Here is a 20,415-nt window from a genome sequence, read left to right on the forward strand (position 1 = left end):
TCATTTTTAAAATTATGAAAAATTCCCAAAATGCATGTAACGCATTTTTAATTGAAAACAATATTTCTGGAGTTTCCTACAAATTAACACACACAGAAGCACAGCTTAGAAGGGGATAGGTACCTTATGGGTAAAAAAACAATCAAATATCAGGGCACCGCACCAGTGCCAGGATCCATGATCTACTAATGTCTTCTCAAACTAACACAATGGGACCTATAACCCACAATCAAGTGCAGAGGCACATAATTGGCCGATCAAAGTCAGTTAATAAACAATAGGACCATAGTCCCAATACATGAACTACAGGTTCCCCCTTAAAAGGAAGTCAGATGCACATACAATGCAAGGGGGCGCTCTCTCTATGCATATGTACATGTGTCCCTTGATATAGGGTTACTTCCCAAATGCGATTGTCATATGTACAAGCCTCACGGAAGTTTTGTTGATGATTTGGCCCTAACTCTAACAGACCATATGCGCAAAGGAGACCACACAGTTCTCCTGGATTACAAACATCCCTGGACATCTCTTTGTCATCAATAAGGGATAACCCACAATAGACCCTGAATGGTAGCACCACATGCCCAGGGGTAAGGGTTTTGGACATAATCCAGGCCATACGCTACCTAATCTTAAGTCAATCAACCATAGTACACTCCCGCTGAAGTGCACAAATCACTATAAAAGATTTTATATACAAGCTCTCTAGATCTTTAAAGGTCACAAAATCCAACACCAACTTAAGGTGAAAGATATGAGAGAAGCATCCTATTCTCAGAAATAAAGATAACTACAGATAGATAAGTCTAGAATGTTTTGTTCAATCCACAAAGAAATCTTGAAACCTCTTAAGAGGTGTAGGTAGTTTAGGGTATGCCAACATAATATATTAGGCACATCTAAGTCATATTGTAGTTGTTGTCAATAAATATCAAGGTAATCATGGCATAGCCCATTACAAAGCCACAAAGGAATTAAGGTACATTAAAGGAACAAGCATTTGAAGTCATATTTTCCAGCAGACAAGCTTGAAGTTATGGGATATTCCCTTTCCTAAAAGTTAATATTCTCAAAAAAAAGTACTGGGATATTTTGATGCCAATTTTGCTAGGGATAAAGACAACAATAAATGAGCATATTTTTCCTGGTCTAGCAAAAAAACATCAAGGCACATGAAGCAGAATAAAGTGCTCGAAGCATTACTTCTACTTATGCCATCTGGATAAAGTGCTTCATAAATAACTTGAATACACAGTTATTTCTAAAGGGAAATTTAAGGAGAAAGCCCATTTTATTATGCGAATTTAAAGTTAGATCACTCTATTTCACTTTTTCATATTTTACGCTCCATTCCCTCTTTCGAAATCTTAATTTCGTTTTTGTTTATACATAGGATTAAGCTCAAATTTTAGACATCCATTCTTCCCACCATCATGCACCTGTAGTACATATATAAATAATATTTCAATCAGAAAAATGATGAAAATACCCCTATAATTTTAAGGGATATTTTGATTATTTTATTTCTTTCATATTACTTTTTTGTATTTTTTACGAGTGTGTCACAATGATATTTATGTATGCTCAAAACTTGAGCTTAAGTCATCATCATCATCATCATCATAGCATTTTCCTAATTAATTGGGGTCGGCTACACGAAACATGATCTGTCATTCTGCTCAATTAAGGGTCATACTCTCAATGAGGCCATAAGACCCCATATCTTTTCTCATTACTTCCAACCACATCCTTTTGGGTCTACCCCTTGTCCTTTTTCGAGCTTTCTACTTGAACTAACTTGCACGTCCTAACAAGTGCTGTACTGGGTCAGCGCCACACATGGCCAACCCACCTAAGTCTACTCTTTCTCATCTTATCGCCTATCGGTGCCACACCTAAATTTCCCGAATGGATTCATTTCGAATTCTATCGCTTATTGTCTTGCCACTCATCCATCTCAATATCCTCATTTCTGCCACACTTATTCTGAGTATATTGATTTTGTCTGCCCAATATTTTGCTCCATAGAGCAAAGCTAGTTTCACAACTATCCTATAGAACTTACCCTTTAGCTGCATTGGTATGCGGCGATCACATAAAATTTCGGTTGCACATCTCCATGTTGCCCACCCAGCTTTAATTCTGTTGGCAATATCTTTTTCAATCTCTTCATTTTCCAGGATTATCGACCAAAAAAAAAAAAAAATTGTGTTTAATCCAATTTATAAATAAATAAATAATTTTAAATGACAATATGGACTCTCGAAAAGTGGGACTACAGCGTAAACTATAAATTTTAGGGGCTTTATATTCTGAAAATAAAATGGGATTCTTCTATAAATTTCCCTTTCCTAAAGTAGTTTTGGATAATAGCCGTGTTCAAAGGTTCAAAGGATGAGAGAGAAGAAGCATAAGCCATGTTCTTCTTGGGGGGGCGATTTTCTCTTAGACTCAACTTTTATATTACGGAGATAATAGAGAGGATTCCACATATGAAACATTGTTCATACTCTTTTTCCTCTCTAAAAGGAAGTTAATTGAAAACTCTAGGCTACCATGATCCTCAATCTCATGACATTCCTTCTCAGTTTTGTTGGTTGATGCTAATCTTCGCTTTTTGTTTTCACTGATCTACTCTCCATGGAAAGAACTGGACACTAAGCATGTTAATGGTAGTTCACAACTTATCACGCTCCTACTCTTTCATGGTATCACAAAAAAAATTAGCAGTGTGTGATATAAATATCATGTTTAATAATCCAGAAATCCATCTTTATTACGATATTCATTCACTCCAATGTAGCGGTAGGTCAAAAAAGTAATCCCTAATCAGATGACATACAAAGGCATACTAGTCATGTGGAATGTGGTCATGAAGAAGCTACAGATCAAAATTAGACTGACTGATTATAAGTACTATTAGACATTCTATGGTTTACTCACCTGTCAAGTATGTCTGGCTTCCACTATTTATTAATATGTGGAGTCACTCCCACTGGAGTCTCTTGTAGTGAGGTAATAAGACTTTCTTTGAAGTAAAAATAAGCAACCTAGAGAAGAGATGAAGTCTACCAATAATTTCCTATAACAATATTCTATAAGCTTTGTGAGAATATAAAACCCCATGGAAAAAATCCTGTGTTTACCCCAATTTTTTAATGCATGCTCCAAAAATTTTCATCCGAAATAATGATAAAATCATTTTTTCAGTCATTAAGGAGTTCAATAAGACTCTTGCCATTAAATGCAATAATCACACTTATCCACATATATAACCAACATAATAAACAAGTATGATCTAGAACAAACAAGAAAAATAATATTATTAAAATCAGTCTGTCAAAGTCAATGACAACGTCAGCATATCCAGAACAATCTAATCATGTCCTTGATTCTGATTTGAACCTATACGTATCCTTGTGAAGGAAAGGAAACCATTGCTGAAACATGTAACTGTGGACTAGATGTCTTATGCACAGCATTGTTGAAGCATTCTAGAGCATTACATCTTAGATCCTTTCATATGCAACTAGTATATTCAAAAGCTAGATATTTGCCTTGTGCACACTAACAGAAGTCTAATAGAACAGAGTAATTTAAAGATAGACTGCTTACCTGATACAGGCAATATGAAATGAGCAATAAAACTGCAACAACAAGGGAAACCAAAATTGCTACACGTTTCCATGAAGTTGAATGCAAAATTGTTGGTAATTGCACAATAATGAACGGGATTATTGATAGAACCATAATCCTAGCAGCCATACTAGTTGAACGGTCAGTGGTAATACCAGATCCTGCAAATAGAATGAAAAAAGTCAATTGAGATATTTATACCTTATGAGACGCATGCTAACTACAAGACAAGCAATGCCCACAAACTCAACTAGTTTAATTTTGAATCAAGTTCCATCCTTGCATGAATAGCAATCCGCAAAATGGCTCTGCCAGCAAAAGGGCACGCAGATGAAAAACGATTCACCTATCAATGTCATATTTGTTATATTAAATCCATTTAGGCATTCAAAAAATACAAAGTAATGCAATATCAAACAAGCGATAATGGAATCAGTTGTACACTACGAAAACCATTTATAAGGGCCTGAAACTTGTGATTGTCAAAAGAATATGAATATACAACATTACGACTACAATGAACAACATAAATGAAGATAAATAACCAGGAAGTTCAATGAACTTGTGTCATTAAAAACACATTTAAAACTCAGAAAGACTCAATGAGTCAACCTGACCCCACCAGTTGCCAAATTTTACAAGTGAAAAACTCACATGTACGTGAGGTTTTTGTGTATACAAGTGTTGTTTTGGCATGCAAAAGGTATTCAGCCCAGTGGTAGGCATGAGGATTTGACTAGTGCTCCACCTATCTTTACGTCTCCCCATGGATGATTTTGTTTCTATTTTAACATTTTTAAGATTTGGAAAACTTGCCCGAGCTTTTGCGTGTTAACCCTTTGACTCTAAGCGTCAACTTATTGGGCAATGAATGAGATGGCCGAGTTTTTACATTTTGAAGACTACGAAGGAGTATTCATAGGATGATTATGCTTCCACAGCTAATTCAACAACTTCTGGATCATCCTCTGATGCTCGTCCAGCATATGTTACAAATATGTAACATTTGCGGCCGCTTTGCTAGATATAAACATGTTACAGACTGCAACATCAAGAAGCATGTTTTCTCTTTAAAATTTGCAGCTTCTTTCAAAGATGCTTTACTCTATGGATAAAGTCAAAATTTGCAGCTTTCTTGTCGGTTATTTCTACTTCTCCCAAAGTGAACATGTCATGGAGTATAGACCTCCTAGTTATTTGACAGATCTTAGAATTCTATCATACTGTCACTCATCATCAGTTAGCATAAAAAAGATTTACAGGACTAAAATACAAAAAAATCCTAACCATTAACTCATACAAATGATTAGAAGCCGATTCATGAAGGCCCTAGAGTTGAATGTGATCAACCTCGATCATAGGTCCAACGCTTTCTCAGTGATTACTGCTTGGCCTTGTATGGCACTCAGGAGCACATCACATGCTTGCCTGATTCATATCCCCCTAATGGTACGCCCTCTCTCCACCTTGCTAGGGATTATATAAATCCTGGCTCCATGATACTGATATATCATCTAAGGCTCTAAGCATCCATCATTTTAGACCTTAGAATTAATTGTACACTGCATCTATTTGGACCATTTTTTTCTCTAGATTAAATTGCATTGGTGGGGACACTTCATCTATTCACTGAAATACCAACTTCCAAAGAAGCCACAGTCACTAGATATTGTTTTCACTAATCACACAGTGAAATCACTACATGAATTTTGATTTCTGTTAGGATTGAGAGAGAAGAGATAGCGTATACTCAAGCGCAAGAGAAAGAAAATATTGATGTCTTTTTTCACTCTTTACAAATCATGGGGCAATGTGCCCTATGCGTACACAGATCCCTAATCATTATGCATGAATGTTACATGACTGTTACAGCCTGTTATGCATGACTGCTATAACAAGAAATGCATGATTGTTACATCAATAATCCATAATAATTATAGGCTTAATGGGCATAGGGCCCAATAATAGCCACTAGACTCCCCCTCAAGCCGGAGCAAATATATCATAGATGCCCAACTTGTCCAAAGTATCCTTTAGTCGAACTCAATCTGAGGCCTTAGTAAGTATGTTTGCCAATTGATTCTCTGATCGAACAAATGGAGTACTTATTGTCTAATCAAGGACCAAAGTGCTGAAAAATGTGTTCAAACAACTTGCCCCGCTGAATGTTTGTGCTTCAAGAGAATCGAGAAGGACAACATTCGGAAATTTCCTCGGCTCTTACTTTTTTTTCTTCCTAGCCATAGGACCATGTGAACGCCGGGGAAATATTCACGCAATGGTGTGACTAGGCTGCTCAGATGTAGGGATGCATTGTTCGCGGGTCCATCCGTGGAAACTTTGAGGGAAGAAGAGACTTTTTTGAGGGATCTTTTCGAAGTCCTCACCCTCTTGGACTATTTGTGATTCTGAAGCTGAGGATTTTGTACAGACCTCGTCAATCAGAATCAAGCCCGTCTGGCAATTGAGTGCCATGTCGAAGGGAATTGTTTCCATTTGGTCTAGGTTTGTTTGTTTTGGTAAGACAGCAAAAGAGCCTTTGGTCGGCATTCGTCTGCGTCGTGCACCAATTGCTCCTTGGCGGGTAGGGTGCCTCAGTTTATCGAGGTGACTAGCTTTGGTTACCACTTTGTGCAGGTCGTTACATAGCGAGTCCAAGGTCATGGCTGACCAATTATTCTCTAGCGAGTAGGGTATCTCAGTTTATCGAGATGACCAGCTCTGGGCACAACTACCCTTACTGTTGTGCAGGTCGTTACATAGCACGTCCAAAGTCATGGCCGACTTAGCCTTCTTGGAGCGTCTTTTGGTTTGTCAAAATGATTTCCTTGATGGTTTGCTAAAGAACCTTTGGTCAGCACTGTTTGCCGCTACACCAGGTTTGCTTTTGACAATCAGAGTACCACTGTAGGTCTCGTCTGCCGGGTCCAGTCGGGAGCATTGTGTTGGCCTGTCCCGATGTTTGGTCTTGTCGGTGAGACGAGCTGAAGTCTTTGGCAGGTTTGTCCTGGCTTTGTCAGCTTTTTGCCTTCGTGGTGATCTTTAAAATGTGTTTGTGACCTCGTAGGAATAGTGTCCTTCCTCATGAGACTTGTCTTGCCATCTTGGTGAATCTTTTGTCTTTCGATTTCTTTTTGCAATTGAACTCAAGCTGTCGGAATCTTTTCCTTGAAGCTCATATTTTGGGTCCTGGCATTGATGGGCGGCAGTCCCAAGGCGGCCGCCTAAGCAGCACGGAACCCACCTATGGCGGTCGCCCAAGGCCTGCACGCCGCTAAGGAGGTACAAAACCCACCTAGGCGGGCGCCCCGCCCAAAGGCGGAATTTTTTTTTTTTTGTATTGATTTTTCTTTAAAATATAAAGGGTTAGAAGGATGGTTTTAAATTCATTTGAAACCTAAAACTTATTGGAACCCATTTTAGAGAGAGAAAGCCTCCAAAAAACTAGTTTTTGGTGATTTCTTTAGGATCGAAGGGTTTCTCAAAGTTGACAAAATTGATCAAAACATCACTTCTTGATATTAGATTTATTTTTGATGTTTTATAAATCTATTTGGGGGGTTTTTTAGAAGATTTTGAGTCCTTAGAAGCATCTTTGAGGTGGAAGTTTGAAGATTGAGCAATCAAACTCAAAGTAAGTGCCCTAAATACCTAATTTTTATTTTTTATACAATATATCCTTTTTTTATTCAAATGGACATCTTTTTTGGATTCGACTGGATTGCCCAAGTTCTGGGCGCCCGCCTAGGCGCTGGGCGACCTGGACCCCCCAGGCCGCGTAGGACCCGCCTAGCTTTTTTTGAAACACTGTGGATAAGAGAATGGGGCCAAATTATTTCATGTAGCACTTGTCATTGCTCTATACTCAGCTACTGCAGAAGATCGAGCTACAACTCTGCTTCTTACTCTTCCAGGTGACTAAATTACAAACCACTGTCATAGAATAGCCATTGGATCGTCAATCAAGAGAACGCCCAGGCCAATCTGCATCGCAAAAACTTTGTACATCAAGAAGACCATGACTAGTATAAAGTAGCCTTCTCCATGGAGCATATTTCAACTACCATAAAATGCGATAAACAAAATCCACATGATGGGTGCATGGTGCGTGCATAAACTAACTTGCCATGATTACAGCACAAGTAATGTCTGGACGTGTAACAGTCAAATAAATAAGTCTACCCACTAATCTTTAACATACACTAGGGTTACTCAGAGGCTCTGACTGCTGATCATACAATTTGTGGTTAACCTCAATCGGCGATTTTGTTGGTTTGGCTCCAAGCATTCTTGTGTCATTGAGGAGATCGAGAGTATATTTTCTTTGAGACAAAAAATTCGTTGTTTAGACCTAGCCACCTCTATTCTAAGGAAATATTTCAATGGACCAAGATCCTTGATGTCAAAAACAGCCACTAAGAAATCTTTCACTTTTTGAATCTCGCGATCATTACTAGAAAACGAATCTCTTTTCCAAGAGTGAGGTTTGTATAAGGTTGAGGTTCTAAACAATCAAAGTAAGGCGCACCTTCAAATAGTGCAGAAATATGATGTTTTAGTATTAAAAATATTTATAATGGCCTGAAAAAATATTTTCATCTCTAATTATAAATTTTAAGGATTCAAACATAGTGTAGATTGAACAAATCTATGAACACTTGAAAATCTTAAAAATTGACAATTTAGATAATACATTACAAGATGCACTGTTTCCAAAAGTTGAAATCTATTTTTCTCATGAACATCAACTTGAGGTCGAGATGATCAAATTGAAGGTTTTTCAGCATCAAAACAACCACTTCTAGTGAATTTTTAAGGTGCGCGTTAATTTGATGGTTTAGGGCCTCACCCTTATATAAATTTTTCCTTTAACAAATATAGAATTATCTGTAACACTTCTCTGAATCCCAACTGACATACTGCCATATGGAACTTTTTTGAACCAAGCGAGATGTGCCTCAAGAGGACTCACTCATGACTTCGAGACTTAGAACTGAGAGCACTAGAAGTCTATCCCGTGTGGAATAGGTGCAGCCCATTGTCTTCATGACCAGCACCAATCGTCTTCCTCGTTTTCAGGTCCTGAAAAACTTGAAAACACAATGGAGGGGGTAAAATGTGACACTGCAGTTTAGTTGTTTTGTCGAGTTGCTAACAGAAAGAAGATTGGAAGGAAAAGAAGATACATGTATTACAAAAGGTAAGGACAAGGATGATGAGAGTTTATATACACCACTTGTAAAGGCACTGGTCATGGATCCATAAGAAGTTTAACTTCACTAGAAGCGAGAGGAAAAAATTAAAAACCAACTTTCTTATCGGCATATGGCCAGTAGCCCCTGAATCAATGATCTAAGGTGTAGAAGAGCTGGAGTTGGAAGCATCGCTTACAGTTGCATATGTACCTAGTTGCTCTACTGGGGTCTAAGAGCTGAATGAATCCATGGGAAGCAGTCAACTAGTGTTGTAAATCTTTGATAACCTGATCTCTTAGATCTGATACATAGTATGTGTGGCTGAGGTTTCCTCCCCCTGGCTCAATACAGCATGGCACTTGCATTTTTTGGATTCGGTCTCAACTATGGATGAAAGTCCCAACAGTGCTCTCAGGTGTGTCTCCTCTTACCACAATGAGAGCATTTAAGTTTCTCCTTTTCGATAAGACAAAGTGGGGCACAATTTTTTCCTTTCGTACCCACACTTTCTTGCTTGGAGCTTGTTGCAAAAGTTAATCGTTCAAGATGGATCTTGAGTGTTGTCCTTCTGCAATAGCCTTTCTACTAGCCTCCCCTTTAATATAATTATAAAATGATTCAAGAGAGGGTAATTTGTACTTTCCTAGAACTTGTACTCTCTAAAGTTCAAAGTCAGGATGTAAGCCTGCTAAGGACTCAAAGATCCTTCATTGCTTGGCCTGTTTTTTATTGTCATCAACAATGGGATAAAGAAGGGTTGTGTTAGGTAGGGCAGCCAGCGTAAAACTTGGCAACATCATTTCATGAAGCCGATTCCAAATAGTTGTGATAAGGCTCGAACTAGAAACCCTAATGCCTTCTTTCAAGGTACTAATTCCTTAGTTTCAAATATGAGGTTGCTGGAAATGTAAGGCTGCTAGAAATACAAGGTTGCTGGAAATATGATGTTGCTGGAAATATGAGGTTGCTTAAAAAGAAAGGAGTTTGGGATAAAAAGTTACTTATCGGTAGAGGAAAGCAAGATGATATTGCTAGAAAATACAAGGTTACTGATACACCACAGCTTCATGCCCAAGACGGAAGAAAAATCATGATTTTAGAATCACAGTATGTATAGGATATCCTAGGGTTCCAAGTTTGGCTCTGATACCATGTTAAGATTGAGAAAGAAGGGACAGAAAGTAATACTCAAGCGCAAGAGAGAGAAAAATATAGATGTATTTTTTCACTCTCTACAAATTGTGGGGCAATGTGCCCTATATATGCACAAATCCCTATGGGAGTTACAATACAAGTAGGCAACATGCATAGGACTTGCAACCATTATGCATGATTGTTACAGCCCATTATGCATGACTGTTATTGTTACAGCAAGAAATGAATGACTGCTACAGCAAGAATCCAAAATAATTATTGTAGGTTTCATTGGCATGAGGCCCATAATAGTCACTACAACTTTGACTTCATAGAAGTAAATATATGGATAATTCTGAAATGAAATAAACAAAAGAAGCCCAAACATACCTTAATTAAACTAGACAAAGAAATAAATGGAACACGAACTTGTGACAAGTCATCTAACTTGAAAATAACACCTAGAACACAAGGGACCACAAGTCCATTGAGGTCAGGACTGATCACCAAATTCTCAGGTGCAACGGTGATTAGTGCTTCATTTCTGTTTGTAGTTTCTTCTTTCCAGTTCCAAGAGAATATCAAAATACAATTCTTCAGTGTTTCGAGACTCGCCCGAGGCGACTTAGACTCGGGCGAGTTACTTGGCGAGGCCAAGTAGGGATTTAAATGGCATTTAAGTATGCCCTTTCTATTACAAATAGCATTTAAATGGATATTTAGTTATCATGTACAGGTTATACACTTCACATCCAAGGATCGAAACCCCTCAGATGCTGCTGCCCAACCCTTTTTCTATAAAAAAATAAAATAAAAGGGTCATTACGGGGTCAAAAATAACATTTGTCGGCTTTGCTTGGTGAGAGGAATGGTACCCCAAACCTCATGCCAAAGAGATCGTGAGGTCTAACCATTGCGCCATTGCAATCTTTTTGTTTATGTTTAGTACATTATATGTATATATAAATAATTAGTTTTTTGTTTTTCTATTATTTTTAAAATTGTACACGACTCAGGCAAGTTAATCTCACTCGGCCGAGTAACTCGCCTCGGCCAAGGTTCGAGTACCTTGGTCAAGTACTGTCACAATACACTATAATTTTTAATCAAAACCTAAACAATGCAGCTAAAAACATTTTGCTTTTATCTTTTTGCATCCTCATTCCAGATTCCTAGAGCCGAACAAGTTATACATCAAGATAAAAGGTATCATCAATGATAAAATAAAACAATTCCTTAAAATATAAAGGCATAAAAGATTATGTAGGCAGCCCGTTTCATAATTATTTGTCACAGACTAAGCAAAACATGCATTCCCAGAAACACCACACAGTTAAAATCAGTAAAAAATAGTAACAATACGGTCCAAGCACAATAGATTATCATTCAAGATTTTAACTGAAACCAATAGGACAATATTAGGGACAAAACAAACCGATAAGGCTAAATCGTTTTGTATCTTGTTGATCAATTGCTGTCGATCTTTCTGAAAGATCACATTTCCCCAAAACAATACAAGAACCCCACAATAGTGTCAATAACATGACTGTCGAGCCGGAAAGCAAGCCCATTCCAATCAACACTTGCTTCTGAGCAGTTTCTGTACTTCCTGAGAGCCCAGATACTGCATAAACACAAAAAAGTGGTGAATATCATCCATAGGAACAGAATTGTCAAAATTTTAACTTGATGATGAATAAATTCACATATACTACTAATACAACCATGTTTAACAAAAAAAGTGAAAGAATAAATCTACTCTGGCAAGTAATCGGACGTGGAAATAATAATACACTTATTTTAAGGCACGAAAACCATTGTATGATGACAGAGCAACATAGTATAAATGGGTTTGAGAACTCAAGCTTAAATTCACTTAAGTGAAAATTTATAAATGGTAAAAAAGTTGAGGAGAAAAAAGATAAACTTTTTGAAATATGAAAGTTTAAGACCCATTTGGTGTACTATTTGTAATTATTGTCATTTTCATACGTCAAAATCTTTCCTTATTGAAGTTTTATATTATCTAAAAAAGTGATCATACTTAACTCCTATATGTAGAGGAAATGATAAGAATCCCATCATCAAATAGAATTTAAGGATTCAATAGGTAGCATTTCTAGTACCTAAGAATTCTTCATTCATACGATGCACCAGGGTTTCGTCTATGATTGAATATGCTCTGTGAAATTTATTTCACATGCTTTTACATGTATGTGCATCACTCGAATTTATTCCAAACTGTACCACAAGAAGTTTCATTGCACGTGTGTGAAATGTGTTCTGAGGCTTCATCTCACCAATTCAAAAAAAACAAGAGGGATCTCACAAAAGAAAGAGAATATTAGAAAAGATAATCTCGGAACATAATCAATCAACATGAGATGTGCTCTGAGGCTTCATCCCACCAATTCAAGAAAACAAAGGAATCTCTTAAAAGAAAGAGAAAAATTGAAAAGATAATCTCGGAACAGAATTAGTCAACAAGAGTGTCAGTGTTTTAACACGTACTAAGAGTGTCTAGTGCTTCATGTAAAAATAAAATACGGCTAGACACATTTGTTCAAATTTTTTTATAGTTAAATATTAAGGCATATGTAAAATTACTAAGATTTTCCATAAAGTTATTGTTTCTATAATGGTAAAACACACCGCTGCTTTACAAAGGTGATTAGAGTTCAAGCCTTGAGGATTGCATTTTACTTTTTTTCATACTGAACAGCATTTGCAATCTCATATTAATATTTGTTAGCGCATCAAGTACAAATAAATGCCACCATAGAGGTGGCAGCTATTACTCCACATCATCATCATTATCATCCAAACCTTTACTCAATGATTTGGGGTCAGCTACATAAATCTTGTTCTTCCATTCCTCTCTATGAAGGGCCATACCCTCAGTAAGACCAAAAGTCACTATAGTTTTTCACTACTTCTATCAATGTCCTTTTGGGCTTTCCCCTTACCCTTCTAGAGCCTTCCACTTGAACCAAATCGCACCTCCTAACCAGTGTTGTACTAGGTCTACGTTGCACATGGCCAGCCCACCTAAGTCATCTTATCGCCTATTGAAGCCCTCGTATATAATTGTTTTGAATTCTATCATTTCTTATCCTACCACTCATCCATCTCAATGTCCTCATCTCAGCTATGCTCATCCTATGGACATGTTGTTTCTTGACCGCCCAATGTTTTGTCCCATAAAGTATGGTTGTGCTTATAGTCGTCTTATAAAACTTCCCCTTCAGTCTCAATGCTACGCAGAGATCACATAAAACTCTGGACGCATATCTCCACTTTGCCCACCGAGCTTTAATTTTATGTGTGACATCTTCCTCGATCTCATCATTCTCTTGGATTATCCACCTTAGATATCGACAACAGTCTCTTTTAGGTAATTTTTTTATCATCAATCTTAACTACTTCCTTGTTCTTACTCCTATTATTACTAAATTTGCATTTTATATATTTTATCTTAGTCCAACTGACTTTAAAACCTTTAGATTCTAGAGCATCCCTCCAACGTTCTTACTTTGTGTTGACATTGCCTCTAGCATCATTGATCAAAACTATGTCATCCATGAACAACATACACCACAGTACCTCATCTCGCAAGTGTCTGGTTAACTCATCCATAATCAAATAAAAGTGATATGGGCTGAATGCTAACCTCTGATGTAGGCCCATTGTCACTTAGAACTCACTTGTCGCTCCATTAGTTGTGTGCACACTAGTTAGCGCTCCCTCGTACATATTCTCACTATGTTAGTATATCATCTGGTGACTCTTTTCTTTTCCAACATCTACCAAATTAAATCTCTAGGTACCCTATCATATGCTCTCTTTAAATCAATAAAGACAATATGAAGGCCTTTCTCCTTTGCCTAAACCTTCTCAATCAGTTGCTTAAGTAAGAAAATGGCTTTGATAGTTGACTTGCCTAGCATAAAACTTAACGGATTTCCTTATACACTTGTTTCATGCCTTAGTCATTATTCAACCAATCTCTCCCATAGCTTCATAGTGTGGCTCATAAGTTTAATCCCTCCAATAGTTCGTATCATTTTGTACGTCTCCTTTGTTCTTACAAATAGGTACCACAATACTTTTTCTCTATTTGTCTAACATTTTCTTTGTTCTCAACAACACCTTGTTGACCAGCTTGGTTAGCCAGCATATGCCAATCTCTCCAATGCACTTCCAAACCGCTATTGGGATACCATCTGGTCTTAAAGCATTTCCTATCTTCATCTTTATCAAAGATTATTTCCCTTCAGCTATCCTAATCCTACAAATATAACTATGACATCAGCACTCATTTATGGCAGCTATTACAATCCTTCTTAAATCAATCATGGGTTCTCAACTTGGGGCTGACAATTATTTTTACGACTTAAATTTCATATTAAAAAAAATAGAACATGTATAGATTTCATACTAAAAAGGCTTAAAAAAAATTGCGCTCATATAACTCTGGGTCACCACGGGCCCATGATAGCTAAAACATCTATGTCCACTCTAAAATACATAATCTTAGTCTTTAATTGTATGCACGACACTTTTATATAAGGTGTTGATACATACTAAAAGCACTAAAATCAATGTGTAGGAGTTGTGACTACACCTATCAACATGTGTCTAAGTGTCGACATGTATCAACACCTGACACAATAGAGAAGTTGAAGTACTCAGGGAACATTGAAAAGAATACAAGGGCATTGTTAGGAAGGAGGAGAGTTGTATATGGTAAAGATTGATATCCAGCCCATGACTCTAAACATCAAGACCAGAACGTCTCCTACCTTCTTTATTGATGTAGAACGCCCCAAATGACAGCCTTAATATATGCTGCTTCATGCCACCCAAAGGCCCCACATCACCATGGCTTTTGGTATAATGGAAGAACAACATCCATAGTTACCGCACTAGAGCATTGAATTTTGTTTTTCCTCAAATAAAGTGCCATTACATTTTATAGATAACTTTATTTGTACAGTTTATTTTGTTGCTAACTAGAATCAGTCACTGTATCCACATGTCATGATCTAACGTTCTGTGCTCCATGCAATCCGTAGTTCAATTTTACATCACATGCTTGTCTTTGAGGAACAGTTCCAATTTCCAGGCAAATCAACAACTTCATCTTTAATAGAATACTTAACAACTAGTTTCTCTTTTTTTTTCCTTTTTACTATTGAGAAGGTCCTAATCTGCAAAAAATATCAGAAATATCAATTACATAGTTACAGAATAATACGCTTGGAATTACATTTGAGAATTTGTGTCAATCTTGTAGGTTTTATCGTCAAATCAAGCTCAATGATTAAATCTCACAGAATACTAATTAATAATATTAACACTTGACTAGAGGAGTTGATCGTATCGAACTTCCCCAGCAACCTTTGTTCTAATGCTTTAGTTCCAAAACTAAAGTTCTTGAACCATAACCATATGACATCCACAATGGACTCCAAAACTCAACTTCAAAGCTTCCTTGAGAAATTGAAGAAAATTTATTTCCAAATCAAAATAGAATTCCCAAAGAAGGTCAGATTAAGATCAATTCTCATTAGAAAGCCGGCAACACAAGAAATTAACCAAAAGAGGGAGTTAAAAAGAAATTTAAGGCTGATTTCTCTCATTGAGCTAAAACGTGCGCACACAAAAAATCCAATCCATAATTCTACCAATCCGAAATAGTTCATTTCTCAGATGTATTAACGATCAAGCAAAGCATCCATAGAGCAATCGTAAACAAAGTAATCGAATGAATTAAAGCAATAATAAATGGAAAAGAGCAGCAACTATAAAGATAACCAGACACAGAGAGATCATGAAATTTAGAGCGATGGTATAACAAAGAACAGCGCAGAGCAGAGAGAGAGGATTGACCAAACGTAAACCAAAGTAGTCATAAGAATAAACAAAACAGAGGGTTGAGAGAGAGAGAGTAAACCAAAGTAGTCATAAGAAATAAAGCAATCGCGAATAAACAAAACAGAGGGTCGAGAGAGAGAGTACACCTAGAATAAGGATGGCATCAGGAAGAGCACCGAGAATTGGCAGAAAGAGGCCACCAACAATACCAGGGCCAAGCACCTCAAGAAGAAGCTCACTTCCAGTAGAGAGATAAGTAGCTCCCAAAAACATGAGGTAGCCATACACGATCACAAGAAACAGGTTTCCAAGCACTGTAGAAGTACAGGGAAGGAAGCCATAAGTTTGCTCACAAGTTTCAGAGGTCGCAGATTTCCCCTTCAAAACCAGCAGAGAAGACCAAGAAGAAGAGGAAGAGGCGCCATCAGAGATCAGATCTGAGTTCTCAGTAGAAAACAATCGGCACTCAGAGATGGCGAGAGCGAGAAAGAGAAGAGTGAGAAAGAAGACGGAAGAGCTACCGAATCTCGGCATGGGAGATTAGCCTTAGCAAAAAGAGAGAAGTGGAAACTACGAATCAGGGTTCGAGTATATGATAGCGAGATCGATCGGGGATCGGGGGATGGATTCGTGCAGGATGGTACAGAACGCTTGCACGGTTTGTTTACTGTCGAGGGCGCACTAAGTGTTGCGTTTGAAAATTCTGCTCAAACAGTTGTTTCATGCGAGCTGGACAGCATGTGTACAATATGCGGTTCAGAGGTATAAAACACCCATTTGGACGCATATAGGTGGTCCATTTAAATATCAATTGTAACTAAAGGTCCATTTTTTTTTTTTATATATATTTATAATTTTTAGTTTTCAAAAAAAAAATCATATTGATGATCTCCATGTTGTTAAAGATTATATATTCTCTAAAAATTAATATCAAATTATATTTAAAAACTATATTTATTGCCAAGCATGCATTTCTATATGTGCTGATTTGCCACACGCTAGCCGCATCGGATAAAGACTATGAGTAACCGATTACTATTATTATTAAATTTGATTAATTTTAGCATTCTTAAGGAATGTCGTAATGACTTTGATGGCTGGTGGAATGTGTACAGATCGTGCGGAATGTGTACAGATCGTGTGGAATGCATACAGATAGTCGTGTTATTTGGAATTATTAGTGGCTCACACTCCTCGCAGTTAAAAAAGTCTTTTTAAAACACCAACCCATTTTTTAAATATTTTCTTTCTAGAAACCCAATCTCATTTTTGCCTCCACTCGCATTCTCGCCTCTTCTCACTTTTAAAGTGAGACTACGAGAGAATGTGAGAGAAAGGAATAATACATTAGGATATGAGAAGAGAGAAAAAACAATGGGAAAAAAGTACTGTGAGTGAGGGGGACCGTCGCTGCTGGTGACAGCTCCTTGTTTTCGATATATGTGTGCGATCCGCACCGTCAATTCATTGAACGGAGCAGATTTTTGAGCCGCAAAAGAACAGTTGCGATCCACATAAAATATTGTGAGAGTACCTTTAGAGCTTCAAATTTATTTTTTTATATACATAATTCTTGAGAGGGGAGATATGGAGAAGCACAGTGTAAACATTTTGAGAACATTTTAAAAGAAGTTTGGAATGATTCTTCAAGCGGTCCTAAAGTTGCTATGACCTTTGAGCATTTTATGGGACAGATGGCCTTTAATTGTTCACCCATCCTTTTGAGCCCCATCTGGACTTTTAGGGCTATCTTCACACTTCACCCATCCGTGTGAGCCCATCCTTGTGAGCCCCATCTCGACTTTTAGGGCTGTCTTCACACTTGGAGGACTCCCAGTGATCCATTCATTATGTGGGAGATTGACAGACATGTTGGGCGCTTTCCAATGGTGGGGTTATTACTTATGCCCAAAACACAAGGTTTACAACATTAAAAAAAAAAAAAAAAGTTTACATAGAATTGAACTCTAAACAATCAAATTAGAACCCACCTCAAAAATTTCATTGAGGTTGTTTTGATCCCCAAATATCTTCAAATTGATTATCTCGATATCAATATTAATGGACATGAGAAACAAAAAAATGGATTTCAAGTTTTGAAAATAGTGCATCTTATAACATATTTTTTTACTGTCAATTTTCAAGTATTCATAGATCTGCTCGATCTACACTCTTTTTTAAGCTTTAAATTTTATAATAAAAAATACAAATATATTTTAAGACCAATACGAAGATTTTCAATATTAAAACCACATTTTTCGATACTATCTGAATGTGTGTTTTTCTTTGACTGTTTAGAGCCTCGGCTCTATACAAACCGCACCCTTGTTTATTAGCAAACGGCCAAAAAGACATGGCTTTCAACATTCCAAAAAAAAAAAGACAAATTGACCAAGACGTGCCAAGTGTTCCCAACGATGTGAGCTGCACTAATCGCAAGTTAGGTGGACGCGGAAAATCAAATTACAACAGTTATATACTGCAGGACAAGGTTTGTATGTGTCGGCCGTCTCACGTGAGTCCTCTCTTTAAAATTTATTTTATTGGATCTAAATTTTAGGAAATAAAAATGTCGACAATGATGAGTAAGAACCTGAAAACTAATTTAAAGTAAAAATAAATTCTTTTTCCAGATATGATGTGAATAATGTTGATTTTAATATTTTCCTAATCGATATAGTAAGTCTTCTTATGAATAGATAGTGTATAACTCTTCTTGTGAATAGATAGTGTGTAGATTTAGGTATGTGTGTCTTCCTCGGGGACTAAGAACTTACCTTATCCTGGTTTAAGAACAGGATTGAGACTGATCTCCATTGCTTGGGTACCATGGGAACATAAGCATAAATTGTTAGATTAGTAATGACTCCATTTGCTTTGAGTCTTCTTTTCCCCTATAATCCAAGCGATTGATGATGCGAGACAAGTGAGCTATCAAGCGAGACTGAAACCTTATCTACTCCTTATCTACGGGTTAAGGCAATGAATCATTTCTATTGCAGCGGAAGAAACATGCTTCCTTGTTAAGTTACCCGAAGGAATGGATTTCTCATGAAACTATGAGTTGGTCCGTCCTTGGCTAAGCAGTTTCGAGGCCACAAAGGCAAGCTTTTCTCCAGACACAAAATGCCTTCTTTTAGATCCAATCCACCTCGTCAAAAGTGGTGGGTAAGGCAAGCCCTAAATCTTTCTCAATGGTTCAGTGCTAGCTCTAATCACCGTTGGATTAACCATTCATTGGATGGAGGATGGCCCAGGAAGGTTGTAGTCCGTAGCTATTATATATTACGCCGTAGGGCTAAGCGTGTGATCTATTATTTCGAATGTTCTCATGCCATATGAAAAAAAAATTAAATATATATATATTTTTTTCAGATATGATGTGAATACTGTTTATTTTAATTTTTTGTGAGATAACCTTTTTGTTAACATCCATCACTGGGATGAATGTTTCATGCATGAGGGATGCTATTGAGAAGTGCGATCCCTAAGTCACATGCTACTTTTCCATTTGCTAATGCCTGCCTAACAATGAAAGTAGAATACTCTTTTTATTAAACTGGCTTAAGGAAATGAATTCAGAGAAGTCATGTGTCTGAAATGTATAAATGTTTAAAATTTCACTTTAATAATGTTTGCAGAAGGAAAAATTAAAATGAAAGGAAGGTGTGGTTGTTTATTTCTTCATTTCTAATATTGGTTAGTGGGAAGGTGGTTGTGCACCATTTTAGCTTTCACATCTATGGATGTTGTACTCTTTATTTTGATATTAGGTAATTTTAAACTTTGACTTTTGGGTATACGTTGTTTTGGATAGCATATGGATACCCGATTTTTGTATTTCCATTTGGAGACTTATTCGTGAAAACTTGAGTTTTACTTAGTGGACATTTGATAACGGAGAAAATGGGGGAAAGTCTCACACTTTCTCCTTTATTCTCCTATATTGTAATTTTCAGCCGTTTGAGAATAGTAAAATTACGGAAAGTCGAAACTTATTTTTTCCCATCTCACTATTCTCTTATGGAAAGTGGCAAACCACAAGCACCCCTGGGAACAAACCATCAACAAATACAATACTATTAATTTTGTATTATATATTATAATCGTACAGTTTCATACGATCATACATCTACATAGTGTATCATCATACATCCGTGTATTGTACTAGCACACCCCTTGTGAGCTGACAATTGACTCGCTCAGAGGCCTTACGATTATAATATTATCATATTTATATAAGAGTAATGATCTTGACCCTCTCATATTTATGTGTGTAGGACTCAAATGATCACCATTAAATTTGATACAGATCTCTAAAAAAATTATCACATGGGTGTGAGACTTGACTTTTCTATAAATACCAACTTTAATGGTGATCATTTGAGATCCTACACACATAAGTGTGAAAAGTTCTCATAGGATAATTACTCTTTATATAATATTTCATAATTATAATATATTATAATATATTATAATATTATGTATTCATTTGGCGACAGATACGTTATTTTTATGCCACCCTTCTCGACTTAAATGCAAACAGGATGTACAACAAACAAGATAAGAC

At 36.9% G+C, this 20,415-nt stretch overlaps 1 protein-coding gene across 2 annotated transcripts in view; it reads right to left on the bottom strand.

Annotated features, from left to right (window-relative positions):
* LOC18442228 (sodium/calcium exchanger NCL2) overlaps positions 1-16,220 on the bottom strand; it is a 38,859-nt gene extending 22,639 nt beyond the window's left edge. The window contains exons 1-3 of one of the 2 annotated variants that reach the window (XM_006852451.4): positions 15,992-16,220; positions 11,404-11,592; positions 3,619-3,800 (exon numbers count right to left, since the gene is read on the bottom strand). In XM_006852451.4, the coding sequence (XP_006852513.2) occupies positions 3,619-3,800; positions 11,404-11,592; positions 15,992-16,118 (498 nt within the window). In that variant the 5' untranslated portion in view covers positions 16,119-16,220. Of the gene's footprint in view, positions 1-3,618; positions 3,801-3,890; positions 3,943-11,403; positions 11,593-15,991 lie in introns of those variants that run through there. The other variant, XM_088867614.1, reaches the window with a different exon arrangement.
* Positions 16,221-20,415: the final 4,195 nt, after the last annotated feature.

Source organism: Amborella trichopoda, chromosome 1 (assembly GCF_054954075.1).
Source record: "Amborella trichopoda isolate Santa Cruz 75 chromosome 1, AtrichopodaSantaCruz75HAP2 v2.0, whole genome shotgun sequence".
In the NCBI taxonomy this organism is placed as follows: domain Eukaryota; kingdom Viridiplantae; phylum Streptophyta; class Magnoliopsida; order Amborellales; family Amborellaceae; genus Amborella; species Amborella trichopoda.